Source organism: Helicoverpa zea, chromosome 1, assembly GCF_022581195.2.
Source record: "Helicoverpa zea isolate HzStark_Cry1AcR chromosome 1, ilHelZeax1.1, whole genome shotgun sequence".
In the NCBI taxonomy this organism is placed as follows: Eukaryota; Metazoa; Arthropoda; class Insecta; order Lepidoptera; family Noctuidae; genus Helicoverpa; species Helicoverpa zea.
Genome location: NC_061452.1, coordinates 8,040,086 through 8,062,599, shown reverse-complemented (window position 1 = coordinate 8,062,599; position 22,514 = coordinate 8,040,086). Strand labels below are relative to the sequence as shown.

The following is a 22,514-nucleotide window of genomic DNA, read 5'->3' as shown; positions in this document are numbered from 1 at the left end:
CCGGCAGAAAAATTTACATAGAATCAAAAATATCACTAACAGTGATGAGGTCCGGCAGGTGGAACTGCAGGTGATTTTCTCTGATCTTCTCATTTTAACACAGCAGGACTACTAGGTCTGCGACTATGTGAGGAGAAGTGTCACAAGCCCACGTTGACAGTGACACATGCGGCAAAACAAACACAGCAGTCACTGCACTCGACGTTTGCAGGCGAATGTACCACTTATCTGAGTGCTTAGTGCGAGTTTTCGTGAATTTTTTTACGGACTCACATGAGAGCGCGTATACTAAGATTTGTATGGAACAAAAACAGCTCCACCTAGTGTCAAAAATTGGAACCTGTTTTTGTTCCATACAAACAGTGTTGCCAACAGTTGTAGAAGCTTACCACCAGAGTCAACTTTTAAAACCACCAGAAAACCACTAACAAAAATTTATCCCACACTTAAAATCACCAAATTCACCACTAAAAAAATATTGTTTATATTTTATTGTAACCTAAAACAATTTAATCATCCAAAGATGTAACTCGGCAACGATAGAAAATTAAAACAGACAAAGCATTACATCTGTTTAGCAATTCATCCGACCCGATCCGAATCCTTCACAAATTATAATCGGCGTAGTAGTTTCACAAATTGTTTAGTTACGCATTTGACCAATGAATGAGTACTTAATATAATTATATAGTAGTCGTTCACCTTTTTGTTTTGTAGATGCTTTTTTGACATTCCGTGAGACTTCAAATCTCCATAGTAACTCCTTAAAGTTGTACCACAAAACTTACATTTCGCTACTTGACCCGCAGTACTTTCAACATTTCGCCACTAAATAGGGGACTTAAACCACCAGTATTAGTGGAAAATCCACTAAGTTGGCAACACTGCATACAAATCTTAGTATACGCGCTCTCATGTGAGTCCGTAAAAAAATTCACGAAAACTCGCACTAAGCACTCAGTTATCAGACGCGCAAACACTGCTATCAATTTGCATAGCTGTGCTCTTTATCACACAATCAAGCAGAATCTAATTAACTGCTGGCTGAGGCCGCAGACAAACCATGACGTAAGCAACAGTTTTTATACATTAGACACAGTCGTAAGACCAATCTATGAATACAATAGCTAGACATCAACCACAGGTAAATTTTTAATAATTAAATTGCATGATAAATTCAAAATATTGAATAAATATATAGGTGTATTGCGAAAATATCTTATATAACTTACACCAACTTTCTATCAGTTTTTCGAAATATTTATCCAAACTATTACGAAGTCAATTTAAAATATTTTATTTATGTAAATTCTTTTGTTAATATAATATTTTATTCACATACTAATATGTAGGTAATTGCTGATCGATACAATAGTGGACTGTATATTTATAAAGATTAAATCACTAACTTCTTTGCACCAAATCGTTCGCCTTTAAAAACCACATTACTCAATCGTTCCACTTAAGGATGCCATCGCCTCCTTTTATTGCATAAAATTGCACCAAGAACCACATCAGGATTTTCAATCCTTATCAGAATATGAAACGACCGACCTCTTTAGACTAATGCAACGGACCTACATCGACATTTATGTCAGTTGCACGCAGGAATAATAAATAATCGATTTGTTAAGTATTTAATCTAACTCTAGTCGTAATCACGGACTTAGTTATAGGCAGGTACAGCTGTTCAGTATGTCGCAACAACTTTCAAAAACAACTGCGTCTTAGCCATGATCGATTAGTGCGCAACAATATTAGCTATGCATATTAAGACATGAAAAATAAAAAGGAAAAGTATAACGTAACGCAACATTCGTGGTCGTCGGCAGCCGGGCGAGGGCCAATCGCACCAACTCATCTAATTAGAGGATCCCCGAGTTGTGCAAGCGCACTACAGTGGCGTGCAATATCAACGAACGCGATACCGACACAATGCTAGCCTTATTTATTGCTCCGCTCCGTGTTTACTACGTTGCAACGCCATACATTCTGCTTATTTAAATGTAAGTAGAAGATTCTTGTGTGATACGTGACTAGCTAACTAATTGCTGGGGAATTTCTCAGATACATATCCTTGATACCGTTTTGAGGGAAAAGCTATTGTTTTGAAAGTTTATCTTTAAATTTATTGTAATAAATAGTGATGCGGTTGATAACAAAACTTCCGCCTGGAAAAGCTTGGTTACGTATATTTTCTTGATTTACGTTATTATCGTTGTAAAGCTTAGTTAATTTCACAGTGATGGTGTATTTTGTACGAACGTAACCGGATATTTTGGGAAGACTAATGAGTAATTAAACATACTTTGCACAGCGTCGAGGTGCATAAACCTGCTTTAACAGTTCCAGAGGTCAGGTAGCCACCGGCACGCGTAACGTTACACAGAGACAACTCACATTGCACATTGGCACACTTACGCACGCAGCTCCAAAACGTGGCCAGCTTCATTGTAATTTAGTACCCATACTAATTAATATGCCATCTTTAAACCAATCATCGTATTCAAATATAAGGGCTCGAAAATTACCCACTCATAAACGATCAATATTCCGTTATCGCAGTTACGCACCTACGTAATTAGGAAGGTTATTTTTCCCATATTCGTATATAATTCTTCATCTTTATGTGTCACGTTCTTTTCTACAATAATGTGAACGGAACTTGCTGGATAAGAGGCGATAATGATCAGTGTCGGGTGTGATATCACGTCTTCAATATGTGAACATCAACAAAACGCTCGCTTGCTTAAAGTGCCAACTTCCTTTACACCTTCTTTCCTTTACCTTTGTCTTCCTATTGATTTTTTATAAAGATCTTATTTTTATTTTTTTTCGAACCATAACAATCAACATATCAATAAAGTTTCCCTGCCAATTGACCCTCTAGCCCCTTTATTGTAAATTTCCAATATCCGTTATTATATAAAACATCGTTTTCTAAACAATTTTGCAACAAATATATTGGTTTCTGAACCTATGACTCCATCGGCATGCGACATTTACATAGCCCGCGGCGCGGCGGCAATCAGCGCGTCATAACAGTCAACAACTAGGCACAAACATAACTATAGGACGATTGTATACTAGTAGATATATCACGAAGCGCCCTCCTTCGCTTATCTCACACGAAATTGAAATAAGGTTGATAAAATCTCCGCTTATAAAGAAGAAGCGGGCCGCAAAAGGCGAGTGGTTTGGACATTATCTAGATATGTGTCGCCAAAAACAGCGGTCAGACAGGCGTAACAAACGAACACCGCGGATCAAGAACCATGATAGCCAAAATGGAATTCAAAAACATGCATTCCCAACCAGACTTTATCACAAATAATTATTTATTTATACTTAACCGCTCCATCGGAAAAACATTTCAACGAGGAATTAACCGATTCCAGAGATACCGCAAATAATGAATTAAAATCCCGGCCTCTTATATTTTAATTAACTTCCATGCGCTGCGACGGATTAAGCATGTTATTATTTACGAGTGCTACGTCGTGTTAATTATGACGATATTTTAATCTTAGGTATTATCGTTCTCAGAGATATTATCCCGATCATTATAATTGAGATCTTTTATTCAATATCACCGTTTATCTTTAGCTAAGTACACAGCAATGCATCTAACAATGGAATTTATCGTATCAATAATAAAATTAGCATGACACAAGCATGAGAAATGTCAATCTATTGATGCATCATTGTCAACACAATGGTGTGTGTAAATACAAAATAAATAAACTGTTTCATGCAGAATTTCATCTCGTACAATAATCAGGCTCCTAAAAAGGTAGATGTTCTGTTTAGGTGAGGTACAAAACAAGAAACTTAATAAGTTTCTCCCCCGCTGAGCAATATCGCCCACCAGATTAAGGAGTAATTTATTTATTAAAAGCTATTCAAACTTGGTAAATGCAAAAATTCTTTTAGAAACCTCATCGCAGCGCACGTATACTTAATAAAATTACTAGAAAGATTTTTGATGAACAATCAAGACTTGGGAAATTAAATTAAACTGTAGCTGTAAATAATGATGCCCGTCAGATTCGATATTGAATTTGGTATGTTTGTGATAAATGGAAATATAATGTACGTTTCATCACAATTTGAACGTCGTTCATCTTTGAAATTTGCGTTTGTCCAAATTGGATATCAGGGGATTAATTTTAGCGTTAGCCTCTTCTGTATAAGAAATTAATGACGCTATTCTTAAGTTTATTAAATCGTTTTAATAGTTTTTTTTTTAAGTAAAAGTTGTCATTAACAATTAATTATTTTGCTAATCTTTATTTAAAATCAAAATACAAAACAAAAAAGTCTACTAAAATGTTAAGAAGTTTGACCAGTAAAACTACTTTTTTAGACCTTCTACCGGCTGCAAGTATAAATAATAAAATGGCGTGAAATATAAAAGTTAGGAAATCGTAGGCGTTGTCACCGTGAGCATGACATCAGACATTAGCGGTGTCGCAGCCGCCATCATGGACCATCGGCTAGAGGTGAACATCCTATGAGCGTGCGACCGACCGTGGACCAATCGCCACCCAAATATCGACAAGCAAGTTCGACATAAGGATTCGATACCCGTCTCTATAACTCGTTGCAACTTATCACCGCTAATCGCAGCCATATGAATGAATCTGTTAATCGGATACGTTTTTTTACACACCACATTAAACGCGTCTCGTTTTTTATGGCAGAACTTTATAATACGTTCGTGTTAATATGTGTCATTATTTATAACTTCCCTTTCAGATTAATAATATTTTGGGTATTACTTTTCTTACTAAGTTTCATATTGATGCCCATCATAGGTATGATATATTTAAATATTCGTACTTGTGTGGTTGCGGTATTTTACAGTTTGATTCATAATAAAACTTAGCAAATCCGGAATCGCATGTCTTCAAAGCTTAAGATATAATGAAATGGGGATTTTACATCAGTATTGCAGTTAGTACCTGCGTAGTAAATAACAAGAGAAAGCCGCTGTCGGTGCTGATCAAACGCGTATTTTCATACTTTACGTTAAAGTTCAGTAACCAGCAAGTAACAGTTAGCTTGTCTCAACATAACTCTCATGCCATTGAATTGCTGACTGCAATAGATCTTTATCAATTAAATTTACTTCGTGATTTCATATCAAAAAGTTAGTTCTTAACTTTACTGGTAGATATTTTACCCAAAATAAGGAATAAGAACGTTACAAAACCAGTATTGAATTTGTGAGATGAAACCAGATTTATTTACATCTAAACTTTTTAGTTTTAGGACGACGGTATTATTAGACGACTAAGTATCTAACAGCAGCAAAGATGATTAAAAAAACTTTTAATGTTGATAGATTTTTCTTGAAAGTTTAAACTAAATTGCCTTTTATTTAAATGATTTATGATGTATGGATTCCTGCATTAAATACTGATAATAAAAATAAAATAAGTAACAAAACAAAATTATAATTGTAGAATATATATTACATATATATATTCTACAATTATAATTTTAAAACGCATATTGTAATAAAGACATTGATAAACTTGAGCTTAAATAAATGCCGTATCATTAGGGCGGGCGGGAAAATAGAACAAGGATTGCGGCGGGCGGCGCACGCGGTGTGTGCGGGGTGGCGGGCGCGGGGCGCGGGACGCGGGGTCGCGGCGCCGGGACGCGGGAACGCAGCCTCGCCGCCCTCCCTAATCTCATTACCACGCACACGGCTGCTCCGCTGACCTTAGCCCGCTACCCGACATGGGAACCCGCATAATAATTATTGTGCTCCACGCACCATTGTTTATGTTACCCACGTCAATCCATATAACACAAGCCCAAGGACTCCCCCTTTCAACCAAATAATTCTATTCAATAATACTCACCCTTACAAATTTTCCTCCAATATGCACGAATACAAAATTTTCTTTAAGACACTTAATTCAGCTAGTAAACATTCACTGTACTGAAACCGTCCCACGGCACATAACAACGTTCAAAACATCGTAACTTCAGTAGTGCGTGGGTTTCGCGATATTCGGTATAAAATCCTTAGGATTGCTACGAGTTGGTATCGGGTGAAGCGCACACGGGCGCAGCGCGAGCGAGCGTCGCGACGTCGGCGGCGCAGAGCGGCGTGTGCGCCCGCGCACCAGGTGGGGCCGACCGGTCGCAACCGGGCCGCGCTCTCACCACGCCGCACGCCGGCCGCCCTGCCACAATGTTCGCTATAATCGCACTTGACACCGTACCGCGGAGATCTACAAGAAAGTTTCACATTTCTATGTCACTATGCGAGGAAAGTCTTAGGAAGATCTGTAGCCCTACGATATGTTCGTAAGCAAATTGGTACCTTCGTGTCCATAGCAAGACAGTATCACCTCGACTGGAAGACATTGCCGAAGCCGACCTCACGCGGTTCTAATTGAATTAGGTAATTCTACGACATTCAGATATCGTGAGTATAATAGTATAATATTCACGTATTGACATAATGGCAGGGTCACTTTTACATAACAGACGTAACCAAAAACTTTTTGCTTGTTTCGATCAACATCATGCAGTCAGCTAGACATTGACGAACTGAAAGACAGTGAAAGTAAGTGCCAATTCTCTGCCAGATAACACGAGAGATAAGTTTGCAAGCACTTTTCCTTCTTGTCATGCAGACAATCAACCGCTAATTCAATTATTCGGCGCTCTAAGTGCTAATCCCCTAATGAAACAAAAACTGTAATTTCACTCAGACTCGGTGTACCTCAAAACAAACTAAAACAATGTATAGTTCCATAATTTGTAGATACACATAGATAGATATAGCTTATTTAAACCTTCGATTTCACTAGCTCTCTGGCATGGCATACCAACTTGTAATAGGTTACGAGAGGCCTATGGAGGAACAAGGAAATTATAATTTCAATCACAGATTTCGACAATGATCTTAATTGGTTAATAATGTTGACTCATCCTATTGTTACGTTGAGTTTTAATCATTCAACTTATTTTGACTTACCGACTTTGGGGTTTATACAGAACATAGAGTTTTTTTTATTAAACAATTTAGAAAAAATAATCGTATTGGGACTAGCGGATTTTCCAGATTTCATATAAATTCGTTCAGCAGTTTATTATTGCGAAAGTGAAAGAGTCAGTACAAATGAAACTTTTTCATGCCTATGTTAAAAATACATTTTACCTATTTATAGCCAAATTTGAAAAATAAACTATGCCGCAGCTCTCTATAATTTCTTTTTGAAAGCTCTTACTTAAGCTCCGACAAACTTAATTCTACAATATAATAATTAATCTTTAATAAAACACAAAGTAGTCTCAAGTTAGTGTTTATACTTAACACAACTTGAAGTTTAACAAAGCTTTGAAGTGACGCAGAAGACACGTGTCAAGTTGCTTGCAATTTTATTTGAAACATCAATTTATAAAATTGTTCAAAGAAATCGGTGCACAGCGGATAAACACAGCAGAATCATTGAAAGATTTGAAAATTTTAATGTAGAGATAAAAATTTTAGCTTTTCTATTTTTCAGGACGGAACTTTTAATAACTAGTAGTAACTTAATAAGTTAAGTGATAATGAGATTATAGATTATGATAACTCTGAGTTTATAGGAAAACCTTTACTAAGTTCTTGTTCTTGATTTTTTGGCAACACAAAGTAAAAACGAATTATGAAAACTAATCGGTATTAATATCTAGACTCCTTTCCGCGTTAGATACAGCTCATTTCACTGCCATCGCCACCTAACGACTGTTTTTAATTATTGCGGCTGTCTTACATATAATTGCACACACGTATCTACTTCAGTGTTAATTAGGTAAACACTATACGTCAAAGTATAAATTATTTATACACCTCTATGTATACCCAATCTTACTGTAGCCCCGGCCAATTACGTGCGTCGAAAATTTAGATACCTACCTGCCTTTAAAGGATTTAATTAAAAAGCCAGTCAAGCGTAAATCGAACTTACATGTTTAATGATCCGTATATTAATTGCACTATTTTGGTTTATCGATTTTTATACCCGAATCCTGAAAAATCTCTTCAAACCGAACAAAGAAAATCTAAAGTATAGTAACTGAAAAGTTTATGTGTCATGTACATTATTTTACAGAAGAATGATCTTGATGATTGAATTGAATGATTAATCTTGGTCATCACAAGAATGAGAAAACACATCAAAATACTCATAGGTCTATTATCAAAAGTCTCATCATGGAGAATATTCCGCAGTCGTTAAACAACACTCCTATCTGAGGAACAAACACGACGACGGCATTTTTCTCATTTGAGGTTAATGAAAATCGCGCCGGCTTCTTCCATAGCAGGCGTGAGACGCTCACCCAATTACACCCGGTAAGGCTCACGGCGAGGTGCTCTCTACACGTGTGAGTTCGTACCTACATACTTTGAGAACCACTAACTTTATTGTAATGAACATACCTGACTATGTTCTTAATTGAAATTTATCCGCAGTTCGCCTTACAGAATCTTGTGTCTACAAAATTGGATGAAATTCCTTTACCTTTTATGCTCACTTTAAATTCGCACACTTTTAAAACCAATGCAGTCAATACTGCATTTTTAAGGGCCTGACTACATTTAAGTACTACGACCTAGAAATTTAAAAAATGTAGTATGTATTTTATCTTCGTTCGCCGAAGTTGTAAAAGTCAAACGAGGAAAGCTGGTTTCCTTGCACGTAGCGACAGGCCAGCAATCATCATTACTGGCGACCCCATAACTAACATATTATCGGTGTACATGGCTCATAAGGTACGCAACAAGACGTGCGGTTAAGCATACCTCATATTTGTTCCGCTTTGTCTGCTTACCCCTTTCAGAGGAAAATCAATAAGTCGCATACTTTCATACTACAGCTACAAATGTTTTGCCATCACATAATGGAAGTCTCTCAAAATGAAAGACTTCTTGCGCTATAAAACCATATGTCACCGTCAGACACATAACATTCCACAATTTGTCACGAGTTTCATATCCGGAACTCAGCGCTCCGAAGGCAAACATCCCAGTCACTTACCGTCGCTTCGATAAATCTATCCTTAAGATATTCTCTTGGCGCGTTTAAACTCTTATAGTGTAGGAAATATTTAAAGCCAGTATTTTAAAATATTATGTTCGTGATAGTTGTACGATGTTTCCGCATAAAAGTGCACTGTACACTTACAAAACTGTCGGTCGACCTAAAGACGTCACGTAATAAATATCTGCGGTAACACCTTGTCTTCTATGTGAGACTATTTCTAGTCGCCTCATATTACATTTGCGAGAATCATTAACTCATAACATAGTAACAATGAATGGAGCTTTTGAGTAATGTATGACTAAAGTCCTCATCTACTTTGACCACATCCACCAAATCGATATTCTAAGTTTAACTAGGTTACTCAATAAATCACTCCTGTTCTTATGAGTTTCCAAATTTAGAGAAAATTGGTATTCTCTTTCTGTTTGTTTACTGGCGATCAATGAAACAATTTGTTTGGTACAATATTTATCGGCGTTCGGGGGTTGGCAGGCCGTAGTCATTAATAAGTAATCAGTGCGACCAACCCGTCGCCCTCGGTCACCCAATACAAACACATAAATATAATTTGGTACATTTCATAGTCCGTGCAATATTAACGACACCCTTTCCGCAGTCATAAATCAAATGAAGCAATCATGAAAATGAAACAATTTTTTCATCGACATGTTTCACGGCGCACAAGTATTTCACAGAAACACTGCTGATAATATTACATCGTTTTACTTTGCTTTAAATATTTATTAAAGTGAAGTCTACCGTTCGTTTACATTTATAATAACCCCAATTGGCTTTCTGTTAATAAATAAGATTACAAAAGGTTAATCCGATCAAATTGTTTCAAGAATTTATCTAGTTGGTATGGATGAGCGAAAATATGTATAGGTTAAGGTTTAGACCGAATCATCAAATATGTAGTACTTATTATTACATGTAACACTTGACTTTAAGTAGTAGGTACCTATGTATAAAGTAATATACAGTAATATTAATATTTATCAAATTGATTGTTTTAGTGCCTTATGTTATAGTATTGTTAGCTTAAATTGTGAGTTAGCGTTTTCAAAATTCTTAATATATCTTCGTAGGCTAGTTTTTAAGAACCACTTATTACATAACTATTTACTTACCTAATTTAACGGTTAATCTGTTGGAACAATAAAAGGAATTAAGTGTTGCGCCGTTATAAAAAAAAGTTGCTATTATTTACAGCACTTTAAATCAATCAAGTTACCGGCAGATATTTTGTCATCTTAGTGGCACTGACAGTGTCTTTCAAAACTAATTTCGCTGATCTATAAAAAATGTAACAGTTTAACATGGTCGGTTTCGCTATGAAGTAATCTGCGGGAATGCACTAATGGTCGGTTGCAGGCCGAACGCGGCGTGTAATGTGCAATTTGCAGGCAGCCATTGAGCGGTCACGCGATGCCGTGACGCCGCGCCACGACACCGCCACGCCACACCAACGCTACCCAAGCTCTACTTACGTCCACACATAAAACAGCGAAAGCAATTTCATATCGACTCGTAAAAACAGCAAACTAACAAAAGCACTGTTACATGCTTTTTATAAATAACGGTATCTGCCGCATAAATACGTACTTATGTTTCGATCAATATTTTAGAATCGAATGTAATTTCTTTTAAAATGTCTTATTTATGGCATGGAAATTATAAGTTTAAAGATAAGAAAGATAAATTTAAAGCATTCGTGACGTGATGATTATGGAGAACTGGTTTCATTGTCAACGAAGTCATGCAGTTCATTCGAAATTATCTGTGTCGAAGGTCTAAGCATATTCTTAAATTACTTTAAAGAAATGTTGCGTATAAAGTTTAGATGCACTCGGATCCTGGGGGCACTTCATTCCGTACCATGATGAATAGCTTGTAACATAAGCTATCTTTCATTGGAGAAAATCTAGCTTCCCAAAATGGAAAGAATTTTTAAATCGGTCCAGTAGTTTCGGAGCCTTTTGGGTACAAACAAACCATTCTCCCTCGAAATACATATTTATATAGAGAGTTGCTACCTAATTGCTAGCTGCCCTTAATTGCTACACTCGTGGTTTTAAAATATTTCTTCTGCTAAAGGTTCTCAATTTTCCGAGAATCTTTAACTTTGATATACCTACTTACATATACAAGTAAATAGTAGCAATACTGTGAAGAAGTGGAAGTTCCGTAAGCTTTTAATGTATCGAAGTGAGTACAGTGAGTTGGCAGCGACTCCGCATGTGGACGCTATGTGGGTGGCGATGAGTGCCTAATGCAGGCGAACCTCGGCCGCCCATACACTTGCGCTTGTGCACTCCTAACTTTTAACCTTTACTTTTGACATTTCACTCAGGGAGTCAGGTATATGACGTTCATTATTTCGCCTAGTTTGTAGCAAATGAACTGCTTTTGTTCTGACTGCGCCATTCAACGGTTCGTACCTACTCCTTGGTCGCTTTCTCCGAGTTTCGCAAACTTCCTAGTTCTCAACACATTTGCCATTTACAAAACATATCCAACGCCTAATAAAGACTTGGTACTGGATCGTGAACTCCGACTATAGCATTGTTCTCGTCCTTTACTTTGTTGTTGATAATTAATTGCCTGCACTACGGTACTAATTATCTCAAGGTACTCATTAATTCAAGGAGTGAATTAATGAGCGAGTCAATTATTTTATCTTGTTAGGAAAGTTATAATCACTAGCATTTACGTAATTCACGAACCTTGGTACACGACGTTTTCAGAATGGGAGTTTGACGAAGGGTAGGAGGAAGTGTAGCGTGTATAATATAAATGTGTGAGCTTTGAATATCTGCAAAGTGTTAAGTGTCGCTGAGCGGTGAGCGGTGAGCGCAGCCGCGTGCGAGCGTAAAGTGGTTGCGGTAATGAGCAAACACCCTTCATTATCAGGTTGTGCGACATTAGGCGCAGGCATGCCTCGCGGTCGCCTCTCTCGCTGCCTAGCAAACCCATTCACTTCTATGTAAATATACCTGCAAACTATATTTCTTATATTAAAAAAAAACACTCATTTACGTGTAGGCTCTTTTTTCAGTAGGTACCAGAAGCATTTGTGAATGCGGAAAAAAATCTAATGTTTAATGCAAGATATTGCTAGAAAAATTAAATGGATAGGGCTATATTCTTTCTGTAAAATCTTGAAACAGGATAGTCAAGCAGTGGCAGAAATTACGAAGAAAATTTCTCCCCCATAAAATGTTTGATAAACAATTTTCTTCCACGAGTACAAATTACAGGTTTGAAAGCTTTGCGTCTGAAATAATATAGAATGGGGTTTAATGGTCCTCCGGTTATCAGATTACCTTTTCAACATAACTTTATTCGACCCCATAAAAAGTGTGTCAGCTAATATTTTTAAATTAATGTTCGAATTCGAAGTGCCATAGTCACGGGATGAATTCAGCATGGTAAGGCGAAACGTGTGCGGCAGGCGGGGGGCGCAGGGAGGCTGTGAGCAGGGAAGAGAGCGGCCTCATTGATCGCACGCGGCCCCGCGCCGAGCTACCCGCACTGTCGCCGCCTCGCGCCGCACAACACGACACACTCGCCTCATACACCACTCAAATTACACAAAATATGCTAACAAAATACACGAATATTTACTAGATCCCTATCTTATTACCCAGAAAAAATACACTAGTTAAACAAACCCTTTACGCAGACACTCCAGAGCCTCCGGTGCATACATAAATACCCATACCTTCGAGTAATGAGTTAGACAGTATAAAATTAACAGTTACTTGGATAAAGAGGGAAATAAAATTCAGTTACTTAAATGTCAAGGTTTAATCAGGAAGAGTTTCGATAAGTTGATAATTGAGAGTGGTAATAAGCATCAATGAGGGGTGTGTGATGTAGTGGTGCGTGGTGTGCGTGCCGGAGCAGCTCGTGCAGGCGCGGCGGAGACAAGGTCGGAGGCAGCGCGCAGCGGCGTGGCGGTTGAATGGGCGGCGGCGGCGGCGCGGCTGCGCGCCCCGGCGCTCCGTCAGTCCGCACACCGGCGGCTCCGCTGCCCCACGGTCGGCCGCACTCCGCTGAACAACAATGATCAAAAACACGCCGTGACTCCACACACATCCCCTCGGCGCAGTAGGCGATGTTTGAGGATCGGACGGCACGCGTGGCCGTCGGCGAGCGGTCGTGAACAAGTTGCATACATATGAAAACCGTAAAAAGATTGAATTTTAAGCCGATCGTGTTCGATAGATCCTAATAGAGAAGCGGGAGTGCGGCGTTTGGTAGGCGGGGGTCGGGTCGCGCGGTCGGGGGGAATGGCGCGGCGCGGGGCGGCGGCGGCGGCGGCGCGCGGCGCGGCGGCGTCGCGGCGCTGACATGGGCGGGCGGGCGCGCCGCTCGCACTTGGCGGCGCCCGCGGGCCTGCTGCTGCTGCTGTGCCTGCTCTGGCCGAGGGGTAAGCACCACACCACCTGCTCCTCGCCGATGTACTGACTCACCTTCACGTCATTCCTGATTGAATACCAACACAACAACACAATAAACTTGCAAAACATGTGTCATTCTCATAATTAACACAAACATAACAGTGTAACCAAGTCAAAGAGACTCGTAAAGATTGTAGTTGAGAAAAAAAAAATCTTTATGTGGCGGAAACCTATTGGAGAGACCAAAATGGCAGCCATGTCTGCATGAGATCGAAATGTTTTCAGAAAACAGCACATGGCGTGATTTTATTATCACAATAAACATCATCCTAAAATTATTTATTTCATTATGTTTGAATACATTTCCTTTTTATAGAGAAAACAATGTGAATCCAAAGGCAAAGAAAAGAGATAGGTAATAGCGGTACTCCTTAATAATCTCAAGAGACTTAAGTATAAGATAAAAGGGCTCTGTTCCAACTCTGCACTTTAAAGCGTTTGATCATTTTATATAACATTTTATATTTATATTCATTAAATACAATGATACTCGAATATACCTAATAGAACAAAAAGCTTAATCAGTTTTGAACCATTTGTTCACTTGTATTTCTCTACCATTGAATATACTTAAAAATTGTAAACAACGAATCCATCAATTTTGAGGACAAAAAATACTTTAACAATGAGGCACGCGTAGCTGCCAGTAATCATCAGAAATCGATCATCCGATAGTCTCGTAATGTACAATTACTTGATAATAGACTTAAATAATATTCGGATATAAATCACGGCAGTTCTAGAACAAATAACTGGCATTATTTACACTCGGAACAAAAAATGTTATCAAGATAAATTATCCGCTGGTAAAATGGCAATACCTAAATAATGACAAAACATTGTACTATGGTATTTTTTTAGTATCTATATAGAGCTTTAATAATATCTATTTATTTAAATGTGAACATATTAATGTTTTTAAATTATTATCATGAAAAATATTAGTGTGCCTCGGTAAGTACAGCTCCAAGTTACTCGCTATTAAGTTGGAGACGCAAACATAACTGCCAAAATATGTATAGGGCGTTACGTGATGTTATTTAAAATACATACTAATGGCCGTGCGGTGGCAATAATATTAATCACACGTTGATTGTCCAGAATATGTTTGCACAACAATATCCCCAATCTACTTTAATGGCCCACGAAATATCAGATTTTAACATACGCATATGTAGATTATGAACAACGGTAACATACCTAAAAGATGAGGTAAACTAATAATTTGCAGTAATTGGTTTTCTTGAAACAATTTTCAATCCATAATGTCCTTTACCTGCCCTCGTTATAGATAATGGACAATTTTGAAATGGATACCGCCATAGTTCACTCTACTTACGTAATTAAACAAACACCGATAGCATATATTCTAGAGATATTAGTGTACCACTTACGGCAATTATCTATTAAAAGGTCAATCGGTACATTTAAAAATATGTTGATGAATCTCTCATCAATGAGCAAATTAAACATGTTTTTGTGTTATTTCATTAAAATTTTAGATGTTACATTCAAGTATTTTAACTAAACCTTAACATTGGTATACAAGGCACGGACTATTATCACATTTTCTTAGATAGGTACTCATACAGGTATCTTAAGAAGTTTGCTAGAAGCTAGTTGGAACCGTTATTTTATTTTTTCCTTGGGACTTTTCGCTTTAGAAATAATACATATTAAATAAGATTAAAATACTCAATTTGTAAGATTCCAGCAAGCAGGTGTAACTATAATATTAATAGGGTCGTTTCCCTCTAATATCTGTTATGCAAAAATCCATGTAGATTTTATCATTTTATAATCAGAGTATAATCTTATTTCCATTTATAAGCCGTTATTTATTGGTTTTATCTGTCTCGAGGTTTCTGATCATCATTACGAAGATACCGGTAGCCACACGTGCATCCCCACAAGACAGACATAATACAATATGCTAATGTGTAACTGTATACTACATAAATCTTTCTTGTTTTTTTGCATTTCTTCTCGAGATTTTATGCCTTAAGTTTGGAACCCGGATTTAGGTAGACGAAGATAGGATGATGAGGGGAAAAATGCAAATAAAGTTCAAGACGAATATTTGGTATAATGATCTGGATAGAATAAAGATTCTTATTAGTAAATAGTCACAACAATTACACAATAACACTATCCTTAAAATAAGATTCTAATCAGACGTTCTGATTTCTTAAACAATATATTCAAAATAAAAAAAAGTCTGGCTACAATCACCGTTTCTTGCCGAAATATTTCATACAATCATTTTTTTGCCAACGGCGTTTATCTGAACAATGCATTTTTGAAATAAGTCTGCAATTACTGAATTATTTGTAATCGGTTTTTATTTGTTAAATTCGAAATATGGGTACATTGTTGTTTTTTTAGATCTGTATCCGAAATTGGAAGTATTATAAGCGGGTTTTGTTTGTGTATAGGGGCACGCTGCGGGTACCACGAGAAGCGGCTACTGCACCACCTATTGGACCACTACAACGTACTGGAGAGGCCCGTCGTCAACGAGAGCGACCCGCTGCAGCTCTCCTTCGGCCTCACGCTCATGCAGATCATCGACGTGGTCAGCATACAAACTCACATACCTACATGCCACTATAACTTCGCAATCAAGATTAATGTAGTTCCCATGATTATCCAAAAGTACCGTTCAATAAATAAACTACCTCGATACCAGCCCAGCCGCTTCGAAAACGATTAAGCCAAGTAACCTATCAAGTCTTCTAAATATGTCCTCACAATTTAAATGCACACGCCTCACCAGGACAGTACTGCATTGGTGTGCGTCAGTACTCAAACATTATTGACAGTTTTTGTCTAAACGACGTTGTCCTGGGACCAGTTCGGATACACGTTTTTGTACAATCCTTGTTGACCGACTCTCACAGTATAATAATGATTCATTTGAGTTCAAACCATGAACAAACGGGACTGAGAAGTAATAAAATACAAATTTATGTTCGCAGGACGAGAAGAACCAGCTTTTAATAACAAACATCTGGCTAAAACTAGTGAGTATGCGTTTTTATAACGTTCGTGCGAGTAGATAAACAAGAAAGTAATTAATTGTTTTTGCATTTGAATGAGATTCGACGTTGGTAATGCTGTCATATCTTTATGTATTAAGTTATCTATTAATAATGTAAATATACGGTTATGTCGTTTGTTTAGGAGTGGAATGATATGAACTTGAGGTGGAACACTTCGGATTTCGGCGGGGTCAAAGATTTACGAGTGCCGCCCCACAGACTATGGAAACCAGACGTCCTTATGTACAACAGGTACGTTCACTGTACACAAACAAATTCCACAGTTAAATTCCTTCTCGGAGAAACAGAGAACCAAAGACGAAACGATAGCGAAATTAAGAGCAATATCAATCAAGACAATTAAGTCTGAAAATGGAATGTTGAGTGGTGTGTTGCATAACTGAGATCGCCTTGAACCCAATAATAATGCCAATCTCAATACATCCACTGCATCCAATTCGTCTCACATACCTCAGTAACGAAGACCTCAATATTTACGCAGATTACGTATGCTGCCAACTTTAGATATTTCGTCAACAGCAAGATATTAATATTAGTCAATTAACAGTTTTCGACAAGATTCTTTTTTAAAAAAGCCACCAGTTTCCTTCTTTTAACAAATGTGTGAAGCTTTTATTAATTTCGCGTGAGAATAAAATTCCAAGCAATTAATTAAACTCAAAGTATCTTAAAACTAAAGATTGGAAACTTTCTTACTTTTTAGACCAATAAATTTAATTATTTCCAGACACTTGATGAAAAATAAAAAATTGTATTATGTTAATTGCTTACTAGTTTTTAAGGAAGGAAAGATTAATGCTTTATCGTTTTCAATCATGCGACTAAAAAGTACTGTTAATTTAATTTCCGATCAATCAAAGTCGGATAGAGAAAGTGTGTATTATTTTTCCGTGATAATTGTTAGCTCAGAATAAACATCAAAAAAATATAAGTAACTACACGGTTTCAAACATCGAACAGTAACCATTAAATCGAAGTTAAAATCGCAATCATCATCCTTGCTTGGAAATATCCATATAAAGAAATATTTATCTCCATTTAACCTAATTGTCAATTTAATTGGAAAATACCGTAATTAACGACGTAATTGAAGTTTCCAAATAAATTCCGTGGGACTATTAGCGTCCCACTAGGCGACCACAGCAAGCCGTCATGGGCACGCCTGGCCATAATTACGGTCCACGGTTGGCTGGCAAATTAATGGATGAAGTATGACGTTATTATTACATAGGTGGATGCTTGCCTCCTCTTGATATAAATCATTAACCTAGTTTGCTTGCATCGTCTCAGACTAGTACCTATTACCTATGTATATGAGACCTTAATGTATCTAGGTGTACCGTTGCTTTTGAAGTTGTCTGATACCATGCGCTCTAAATATCACTTACTGACATAAAAAATTGAAGCTTATAATATAAACTCTTTTAAATACAGATGAATACAACACATATTTTCCTAAACTTACAGCTGCACTAAAAATAAAATTCATTTAATATTTTTAAACTTACGATTACCACTCAGCATTTTATGTCGTTACAATTTATTTACTTTAAAAAGATTCTGTTATAAGATTAACTTAGCATGTCAAGTACTACGCCAAAGTACTACGCCGAAGTACTACGCCACAGTACTACGCCAAAGTACTACGACTACGCTCAGTACACGCATGCAAGGATTCGTAGCCGTGTCCTACGATCGACCGCGTAGGTTTCACTCTACGCAACGTAGCAAAATGTTCGCCGAATTACCCCCGATTAAAATTGTTATCCTATAAATTGGATTTATTTTTACTACGTTACAGTTTGACCGTGACGATGTCCCTACTTAATGATACTTACTACGTTGTTACTTTAATTTACGTACGATAGTTTTTACGGCTATTTCTTGACTATTCAAAATTAACTACCGTTTAATTTTAGCAAAAACAATAACATTAATGAGAAAACACATTTTTAATTTAAAATTTGTTTATTTACCACTTTTAAAAATTTGAAATATACGTATATGGTGTATTACATAATTAATTTATTCCACTAAAATTCTTATTCTGTCATAAAATGTTCAATAAACACGTCGATCTTACTTTTAATACGCATGTTTGATTACTTAGCGCGGACGAAGGGTTCGACAGCACGTATCCAACGAACGTGGTGGTGCGCAACAACGGCTCGTGCCTGTACGTGCCGCCCGGCATCTTCAAGAGCACCTGCAAGATCGACATCACCTGGTTCCCCTTCGACGACCAACGTTGCGAGATGAAGTTTGGCAGCTGGACTTATGATGGTTATCAGGTCTGGAAGTTAACCTAATTATTTGATAAGCAGACCTCCTTAAGAAGCAGTTTGTTCGTCTCCTTTCGTCGCCTTTGACTTTTGATGTGTCTGCTACAGTGTCGTTAACATTTTATTTAATTTGCAGTTGGATCTACAACTACAGGATGAAGGGGGTGGAGATATAAGCAGTTTTGTCACGAATGGCGAATGGGAGTTAATAGGTAATATAATTTATTATAATCACTACATCCGGATTAGCATTTTATACGCTATCTTTACGACTACTTAATGGCGGCGAAACAGTAATTCTTCTTTTATTTCAAACTCAGGTCATTAACTTTTTAATTGATGCTACTAAACGCGATCGATAAAGCTTATTTTTTATGATGTGTAAAGCAAATCAGGTGTTCAGTTATACTTTGTGACGTAGGAGTGCCCGGCAAGCGCAACGAGATCTACTACAACTGTTGTCCGGAGCCGTACATCGACATCACGTTTGCGGTGGTGATCCGGCGGAAGACGCTCTACTACTTCTTCAATCTGATCGTGCCCTGCGTGCTCATCGCCTCCATGGCTCTGTTGGGGTTCACCTTACCTCCAGACTCCGGAGAGAAGTTGTCTTTAGGTAACACATACATTTTCAAGTAGTTTTTTCTTTTTCTCTGGGTTGGTATCTTGAAAGACGTAACAACGTTAATTTATTTGGTCAGGTGTGACGATATTACTGTCGTTGACGGTGTTCCTCAACATGGTGGCGGAGACGATGCCAGCGACGTCGGACGCCGTGCCACTGCTCGGCACCTACTTCAACTGCATCATGTTCATGGTGGCTTCCTCCGTCGTCTCCACCATACTGATCCTCAACTACCACCACCGGCACGCAGACACTCACGAAATGAGTGATTGGGTTCGTAATTGTTTTGATAATGTAATTGAAAGCAGGCAAATCTAGAGTGATAACATGTTGATTTGTTGTTCGCTGGTATAGATTCGTTGCGTGTTCCTGTATTGGCTGCCGTGGGTGCTGCGCATGTCGCGGCCCGGGTCGGCGACGACGCCGCCGCCGGCGCGCGTGCCGCCGCCGCCCGACCTGGAGCTGCGCGAGCGCTCCTCCAAGTCGCTCCTAGCGAACGTGCTCGACATCGACGACGACTTCCGCCACCCGCAAGCGCAGCAGCCGCAATGCTGCCGATACTACAGGTCCCTCGACGATCTACACGAACACTACTCGCCGTAAATAGCACGGTTACGATAATTCACCCCAGCCTCGAACGTTCCGCAGTAAACCCGACCCTAACAGCTAATTCACGAATTTTCAAAAACATTGAACATCAATTCAACTTACTATTTCACGGGCCATCGCATAATTTTCACTTTTCGATTAGTTACTTCTACATCTGGGTCTGGTCTTTAACATCGAATCGGCATAACTCCCGTAGTGCCCTCCGTTCCTCGGCTCCACCTGTAGTGTAGGGTTCGCAAGTAGCCGGTATCTACAGAGCGTACTTGTTGCAGGGGGGGTGAGGAGAATGGCGCGGGCTTGGCGGCGCACAGTTGCTTCGGTGTCGACTACGAGCTCTCCCTCATTCTGAAGGAGATCAGAGTCATCACAGATCAGGTACCTAAACCACCGCCTTTGCCTTAGTGGATGTTTAACACATACCTACATAGCAGAGAGTTTGACATGATGTAAAATTTTCCAGATGCGCAAGGACGACGAAGATGCGGACATTTCGCGCGACTGGAAGTTCGCCGCCATGGTCGTGGACAGACTGTGCCTTATTATCTTTACCCTGTTCACAATCATCGCCACGCTAGCCGTGCTGCTGTCCGCGCCACACATCATGGTGTCGTAGCGACCCGCCCGCTTGCGGATACGCATGCGAAAAGTTCTGTGATACCGCGAATATTTGTTAAGTTGTGATGAGCGAAGTGGCGCGGACGGTGACGCCGCGACGCCGGAGTTGCCGCCGCTTGCCTCGCCGCCCGCGCCCCCCTGTAGACATAAGTTACCGCTGACTGCCAACCCTGTACGTTCAACAAATAACTGCCCATCCGACTAACGTCTTTTAACCCCTTGAAAAATTCAGCGATTGTGTACCCTTTCTTCCAAGAATACAATGACAAATGGTCGTCACGCTCAGTGGAATCAATCCCGTACTCTACACCCGATATTTCCCTTAGGGTATGTCACGAGTTTCCATGAGCGGTTCCGTATCAGACGTTCCGTCCCCGGAACGGTCGCCCCCTGCGATAAAGTGGCAGTACGTGCTATACAGGCACTAAAGCCGCCACGCCACGGCGCCGCGGCGCAGTGGTCGTCGGGCCGCGACCCGCGACCCTCGCCGCTGCAAGTGGCCACCCACTAGACAAGACTGCGGCAGAAAATATTTGCACAAAAACGTCTTCCTTCTTACCGTTGAACGACCTGATTCGCATTTAAAAATTAAACTTTGTTAGAACTTCTTCGATTCTTGAAATCTATTGTACAGTTTAGAGTTTGGGCGGTGAAACAATGGCCCTTTGTTTCCTTCTTGTTCGATTCCATGAATCGTGGTTATAATCCCTAGTTTTATTTTCGGATATATTTGTGTCAGTAGCTAGTATAGAACTTTACAAACAATGTTGATTCAATTGGTACAGGTTGTGATATGCCTCGTTGTGAACGGGTCGATATTGTTATAAATGGTAAAATACCCATGGCTATAGCTTAATAAATCGTTCGTTAAAAGTTGTAGTTAAACAAATATTATTTTAATAAAGTCATATCTGGGTCTTTCGGAACGACTTTTACAAATAATTAAATTACATATTAATATCACGTTTGTACTTCTTTCCATACAGTTACAGTAATTCGTATGCTGAAAATAATATTAGCTTGTAAAATTTTCTTCTTCGAAAATTAATTCAAACAGATACGACCATCGTTTCAAACATGTACATGTAATATATAACTCATTTTATAAGATATACAACATTTTATAAGTACAAGAAGTTGTAACATGAACCGGTTTTTCGTTACATAGAGGGTATACACAAAGGTGCCTATATATTGACAGATGCGAAGCACGATCAGTTGATAAGCACAGGTACACTATATCCTGACATCCGACAGTCCTGCCGCTCGTCTGCCACACTCGGAAACATTCGACAAGTTCAGTTTACTGCTCCGTCATCATCGATTGTTACGTTTGTTGTTCTAAGTCATCGTATTCATTTCATTCGAAAACATTGTGAACCTCTCAAAAGGAAAACGTGGTGTAAGCAGAGAGAGTGCGCGGGTACAACCGACAAGCGAATGTACCCTCGCAAGGCTCCTGTAATGTTTTCCTTTTCCGAGGTTTTGCTGAAAATAATCTTAGACGGTCCGATGGAAGTTGCGGACCGGATATGATTACAAGTCAATGTTTTTAAGTCATCAGTTTATTTATTGTTATATCTTCTTACCATTCGCTAGAGGTTGTGTGACGACCCGGACGGTGGGCGCCGCAACCCGCACACGCGGGTTTCTATCTTTGTATTGGATAGAACTCGTGCGGCATCTCTCCGTCGGCAATGGGACAACCCGTTGTCCCCAACATTTGTTCAATTGTTAGGGTTAACTCTGAATTGCACTTTGTTTATTAAATATAAACGAATGAAACAAAAACTTTGTTT

At 38.7% G+C, this 22,514-nt stretch overlaps 2 protein-coding genes across 3 annotated transcripts in view; one reads left to right on the top strand and one right to left on the bottom strand.

The window, feature by feature from the left end:
* The window catches only part of LOC124640643, a 34,416-nt gene extending 28,319 nt beyond the window's left edge, over positions 1 to 6,097 (bottom strand). The window contains exon 1 of the mRNA XM_047178544.1: positions 5,877 to 6,097. The gene's annotated coding sequence lies outside the window, so the exon portion shown is untranslated. The remainder of the gene's footprint in view (positions 1 to 5,876) is intronic.
* Positions 6,098 to 13,392: 7,295 nt separating this feature from the next.
* Positions 13,393 to 22,506, top strand: LOC124640723 (neuronal acetylcholine receptor subunit alpha-7). 2 transcript variants are annotated; one of them, XM_047178735.1, is made up of 11 exons: positions 13,393 to 13,491; positions 15,958 to 16,097; positions 16,501 to 16,545; positions 16,706 to 16,815; positions 18,695 to 18,875; positions 19,003 to 19,078; positions 19,288 to 19,482; positions 19,568 to 19,764; positions 19,846 to 20,057; positions 20,373 to 20,475; positions 20,561 to 22,506. In XM_047178735.1, exons 1-11 carry the CDS (start codon positions 13,413 to 13,415, stop codon positions 20,711 to 20,713), a joined length of 1,491 nt encoding a protein of 496 aa, XP_047034691.1. In that variant the 5' UTR covers positions 13,393 to 13,412; the 3' UTR covers positions 20,714 to 22,506. The 2 variants fall into 2 exon arrangements, with proteins under 2 accessions (XP_047034691.1, XP_047034617.1); XM_047178661.1 differs by having other exon boundaries at positions 13,398 to 13,491; positions 19,846 to 20,090.
* Positions 22,507 to 22,514: the final 8 nt, after the last annotated feature.